General features: G+C 50.8%; 1 protein-coding gene across 1 annotated transcript; it reads left to right on the forward strand.

Moving 5' to 3' along the window:
• The first annotated feature begins 4,026 nt into the window (after positions 1 to 4,026).
• On the forward strand, positions 4,027 to 5,686 carry FBXL8 (F-box and leucine rich repeat protein 8). The gene is made up of 2 exons (XM_009491178.2): positions 4,027 to 4,190; positions 4,711 to 5,686. Exons 1-2 carry the CDS (start codon positions 4,027 to 4,029, stop codon positions 5,684 to 5,686), a joined length of 1,140 nt encoding a protein of 379 aa, XP_009489453.2.
• The last annotated feature ends 355 nt before the right edge of the window (positions 5,687 to 6,041 follow it).

Here is a 6,041-nt window from a genome sequence, read left to right on the forward strand (position 1 = left end):
GAATGCCCACCCAGCTTCCGTCACTGGGTCGCTCGTGTAGGTGAGGATACATAAGACGGGCAGAAATTACTCCGTTCAGATAGCGTAAGAGCTGCCCACCGGCGGGGACTGGGTGCGTGCCCCTGGTGCATTAGGCGTGGAGGAAAGCGGGGTTGCTCGAACCCCCTGCGTACCCTGTGGCTGACGGCGCTGCAAGGCTTTACAGGTCCTGGCCGGCACCCTTCGGCTTTCCCCCAGGACGCTGCTCACGAGCGTGAACGGTGGAAATTAAGATTGGTTGGGTCAGTAATTACTGAGCAGCAGAGGAGGTTCAGCTCTAATGCCCTCCCTTCCCTGGAGCTCATTTTGAAAAGGTATGCTAGGATAATTTAATTGTGGAACACAGTACCTCTGCAGCATCTGTAACAGCATCCAGGGGCGTCCGTTTGCTCAGGAGGGGAGAGGGATTAACGATGTGGAGTTTCCTTCTCCGGGCAAATGCAGCAGGTTTGGTGGGCAAGTAGGGACACCTCGGCTGGTCCTCGCGTCTCCTACAGGAGGGGTAAGATGATGGTGTCAATATAGGTGCTGAATCTGCTCGGCGTTCTGGTTTAGTCCTTCCTGCAGTGATACCTGAATGGTCTCCCGCCTGTTTTTGAGCCAGGCGAGGCTGTTAACTCCACTGTGCTCCTCTGACAAACTGAACGGACAGGCAGAGAGAGCAAAGCAGCTTTTCCTGAGTCCATGAGAGGTTCTGTGGCAAGGAAAGCAAGGAGCTGGATTTGGGTCTCCATCGCTCAACTTCAGGTAGGAGCATGGATGTCCTTCTGCAGGCAGAGGGGTAACAGCAGCGCCCTTGTTTGTCCTCAGCTGGTGAGAAGCTGGCATGGGCCTGCGGCCAGATTTTGTGCCCACGTGCTAGCTGCCATCGCTCCGGCTTGGCAGTCAGCTTGTGCAAACTCCCCGGGGAATTGAACTTCAAACAAAAGTAGAAAGCATTATGAAAGATCTTTTATATATACATATATAGATATTAAAAATACATATATATGTAATGCTATTTTACAACAACAGTATTTTAACAGTAGAAGCAAATTTGTTTGTCAAAGGAAAAATATAATTGAAATAAATCCCTGAAAGGGTTAACCAGGCTGGCTCTCCTGGGTGCTGTCCTTTACAGGGTCAGGCACTGGTGGGCAGGCAGCACCCACGGTCCCCTTCAGGGTCAGCGGCCTGGTGGTGCCAGCGCTTCTGGAAACCAGGCATTTACTTGCTGACAGTTTAAGCAGCAACTCCTGAGTTCATGCATTTAAGGGTTAAATGGGGCTAAATGAGCCCGGACATCCCAACCGAGCCTGAAGCAGCGCCCAGAGCCAGGTGGGACCCGCAGGGTGAGTTGCTGTGGGGACCATCACCCACCCATGTCCCATAAACGTTCCTCCTTGAACCTAGCCTGTGTATTGAGGGGGTAAAAAAGGGGAGCCGAGACCCGAGTTTCTCTTCGACTAACCCTTATGAGTGCGTGCTTTCAGGGAGCATCCCGTGTGGCGAGATCAAAGGGGTTGATAAGCACTGGGAGTTTCACCCCGTTGCTTCCCGCTTGGGAAGTAAGACGGGAGCGAGGGGAGAGGCTGCGGCTCCGCTGGCCCAGCCGGCAGGGATTTGGGGGTCGCGTTCAGCGGCCTGCCCGCTGCCTGCTGGCGAAGGCGCGGCGGGGGGAGCGCAGCCCCCCGCAGCCGGGCAGCTGCTGTCGGCTGCCAGCGCGGGAGGGTCAGTGCTGGGCCCCGCAGGCAAGCGGGCTGCTCGGTAATTCGGGGGGACGGGTGCTGAAGGAGGAGGAAGACAGGGCTGCGAGCCCGCGCGTTCCCCCACAGGGCAGCATCCCGGCTCCCGGCCCGGGGGCAGGGAAGGCGCCTCTCTCGGCTGTTATTTTCGGCATCTCCTGCGCTCCTCCCTCCCGCTCCTCTCCTCCTCCGCGGCGGCAGGCGGGCTGCGCTGCGCTGCGCTGCGCTGCTGTGCTGCGGGAGGTACGCTGCGCGCTGCCCGCCCGCCCGCCGGGGCCTGCGCGGGGCTGGGGGGGCGCGGCGGGGGGGAGGCGGGGGCTTCCCCGCGCTGCCCGGTTCGCGGCGGGGGGTGGCGGGGGGTGGCGGCCGGGCCCGGGCGCGGCGCCGCCCGCTGCTGCTCGGGCCGCCGGCCGGGCTGCCCCGGGGCCCGCTGCGCCGGCGGCCGAGGGTGCGCGGCGCGGCAGCGGGCAGCGCGGCTCCGTCGCGGGGTTCGTGAAGCGCGGAGGGGCCTGCCGGCGCGCGAGGCGGCTGGCCGCGCGGGGCAGGCACGCGGGGCCCACCCACGCCGTTCGCGGGCCGCGAGCCGCGCGCCTCGCTGGCTCAGAGCCACGCAGTTCCTTAAAGCGACACCAATAATTCTGCCTTCCTGCCCGCCTGCCTTCCTGCCTTCCTGCCCTCGGGCCGTATTTTTAAGCTTTTCCAAACAATCACCGCACTTTCACTTTCTGAGAGAGTCAAGGTCCTGTTCACATGACTCCAGGGGCTTGGACTTTGAGGAGAAATATCATAATGAAAATGAAAGGAGCCGAACACGTACGAGTTCATGTAGGGCAAAGAGCAGTTTAACATTTTGGCAAACGCGTGTTGGAGATGGTATTAAAAGGGGCTAAAAGCAGAAGAGGAGGGTCCGAGCTGTCAAGGTGGTAGTCGGAGAAAATGACAAAAGATAGCAAGTTCCCAGGAAGGAAGCAGGACTGTATGGCTTGGCTCTTCTAGCTCAGCAGTGGGTGGAAAGGGGGTTGTCACCGATATGATGGTAGATAAGATAGTATAGCTGCTATGCTACTGCCACCTCGCACTCAAAATAATGAGTCACACTTCAAAGCAGCGTATTCTAGAAAAATGTGCAGTTGTGCTCCTCTCTGCATTATACTTTTTGCACCGCTACTCCCTATTGGCTTCATGTTTTTTCAACTCTTTCCCTACTTTGACGATACCTAGAAGCATAGGTTTTCATTTACATGAAACCTGCAATGCTGAGATAATGCAGTGACTCCAGGACCTGGGGCTTCAAAAGCGAGAGGGCGTGCCGTGAAATTCAGAGGGAGATTGCGAGACTTGGCCCATGCTCGGGTGCTAGCCTAGGAAGGGGAATGTTTGCATTTAAAAATCCCTTGCTTGTTTATGAGAGGGTTGAAAAAAATACATCATGTTGGTAGTTTTATCTGTGCAGAAATCTAGAAGATGGGTACAATACATTTTGGAAGAAGATGAATGAAAAAGTCAGGTAATGGTCTGAAGCTATGAACCTCCACCTTCTTCCCAGATGCTTACTCTTTTGCATTGTAGTTCACATGAAAGGTTAATCAAAATCTGCTTCTCCATTTCTAAGTCAGACATGTATAAATGCAATTTATGAGAACTGGAGTCACAGTAATAAAACACTTTTTTTTTTTTTCCCCACAAACTGTCACGTCTCATCACAGGCAAGGACCACTGTAATTAAGCTACCAGTTTCTACTACAGGCCTTCTGTTTCACTATCAGTAAAAAATGGATATGTAAGGCTGTTTTCCATGCAGAGCTTCTGCTTGCAAAGAGGTTTTTTTTCCCCCCACAGTTTGAGAAATCTGTCTCAGCTTTTTGAATACCAGTGCAGCAGTACTAGAAAATTCCCTTGCATTTTTATTACTCACTGCAGGAAAAAAAGGCTTTCCCTCCCCCCACCCTCACCCCCCGCAAAGCTTTGATGTGACATCTTTAACTCTTGAAAAGTATTACCCGTCTTCTTAGGATTGATTGAAAAAACTGTGCAAAACAATTGGCCAACAGATGTTCCTCATTTTTGTGTTCCATTTCAAAATTTGGTGAAATTTCAAGTTTGAAAAGATTTTGACCTCCTCTGTGATCCAGTTACATTGGTTTGACTTGTTAAATAAATCCTAACGTGTGTGTGTCTCTTTGTTTTTCTGAACAGGGACTTTTGAGAATTAATTGCAGTTTTGGAAGTTTTCCTCATTTTTAAACCTGACTGAATCGGCAAAATGCCTGCTTCAGTTCCAGAACTGTGGAACTACATCCCAGAAGAAATCCTCATCCAAATTTTCTATTATCTTTCTCTTCGAGATAGATACATGGTCTTCCAAGTGTGCAGACAGTGGGCTAGAGCTGTTTCTTCTAGCTCTGTTTGGCATTTCACAGAGATCAGGTAAGAGGAGTGGGTTTCTAATGTCCAAGCATCTCTGCAGGCATAACTACATCATTATGTTTTCTGTGCCTGTCAAAACACTCACACCACTCTACTGTGACATTATTGACGTTAATTGTGATTTCTGTGTGTGATGATACTATCTTACATGACTAGCACCTTTTTATGTAATAGAGAAAATTGTGTTACATGCTGGGTTTTCCTTGCTGCTGCTGATTTATGTTTTATGGGAAGTATTACCATCTTAGGTATGTTGCTCTAAGTTGCTGTTGGAAAATGGCAAGAGACAGTTACCGACTAGTCAACTTCATCATGATGCTTACTTCTCTGATGGGTCTTTTTGGGGACTGACTCCTCTCATGCCCTGACTCCTTCAGTGCCTTGCAGTGACTCTCCAGGCATCGTGAGAAGAAATGTCTGGGGAATCTGTTGATGTTTGCAGAAACACTAGTAGAGTATCTGCTCTGTGGTTGCTCAGCTCAGCGTTCACAGTGACTAAGAATTTGTTTTACTGTTCCAGCTGTGATTCAGAGGATGAGGAAGGCATGCTGCAGAGCCTGCTCCAGTTCCTCAGCCAAATCAAACACCTGAAGATTGTGTTTGACCAGTCCATGGAGGTCAACCGGAAGAATGTGACACGCATCTTGGATGCGTTGGCAAAACAGAACCACAGACTGCAGCAGCTGTGCATTGTGTGCCACGGGGAGAACCCCTATTTCTACTCTGGCCAGGACATCCTACAGAGCATACGCAATATATGTGACACTAAAAACCAGATAGATCTTCAGCATATTGATTTTCGAAGAATGCCCTTCACTCTCGACGATGAGCTTGTTGAACTCTTAGCTACCGCCAACCCAAACTTGTGCAGTTTGTTCATCAACAACCGCACCCTGGTATGCAACGTGGCACCAGACACCATTGGGAAAGTTCTCAGAGCATGTCCCAAACTCTCAGCCTTGGGGGTTTACTATGCCAGTTTGTCTGACAATGTATTTCAGGAACTGCTCAAGCCCGAGAGAGCAGCTTTCACCCATTTAGACATTTTCTGTGAGCGCCTGGACAAATATATACCAGTCATCTCAGAAGAGCTCTGGGCTGCTGTAAGTCAAAAGCATCCTCAACTCCGTGTAGACCTAGAGTTTGATCATACGGTCCCTGCCTGCAAAATACCACGGATCCTAAAGCTGAATATACCTGTGAGCACACTGCAACTTAATACCTATAATTACATGGTAAATCAGATTAGGTTTGTCACCCAGAGCTACAGCAGTACTTTAAAGAAGCTGACGCTGCAAACCACGTCCTCAGAGGACTTAAATTCCTCGCTAGTAGATCTGGCTAGGCAGTGCAGAAATCTGTTGGAGATCCACTGCTACTGTGTGGTCAGCCAGGAGGTGGTAGAAGCGTTCCTCATGCACTGCCCCAGTCTGAAACAATACACTCTGAAGGTCACCAAGGAACGGCACCCCTGGAAACCAGTAACAGTTCAGTGACCGGCTCCTACTGACTCCTGGGGAGATCATGGGGATCTGCAAGAGGACAGGGAAAGAAGATTTAGGGCTATAAGGGAACCACTGCAAAATGCCCTGTGCACTCACTGAGAACATGCTGTTTCACCCGCACTGGCTGTTACATACGATGCACACCTGTTCTGCAGACCAAGCATTTCCAGTCAAATGGGATAGAAAAAGGTTATACAGAGAAATAGAATTGCCCTTTTCTTTTTTCTTTTTTTTTTTTTTCCTTCTTTCTTTCTTTCTTTCTTAGGTTATGGAGGGCAGGTCTCTTCTCTGCTTCTTTATTTAGCAGTAGCAGGAATGCCAAGTTTACCCTTTGTGGGTTTTGACT

Source organism: Pelecanus crispus, chromosome 8 (genome assembly GCF_030463565.1).
Source record: "Pelecanus crispus isolate bPelCri1 chromosome 8, bPelCri1.pri, whole genome shotgun sequence".
In the NCBI taxonomy this organism is placed as follows: domain Eukaryota; kingdom Metazoa; phylum Chordata; class Aves; order Pelecaniformes; family Pelecanidae; genus Pelecanus; species Pelecanus crispus.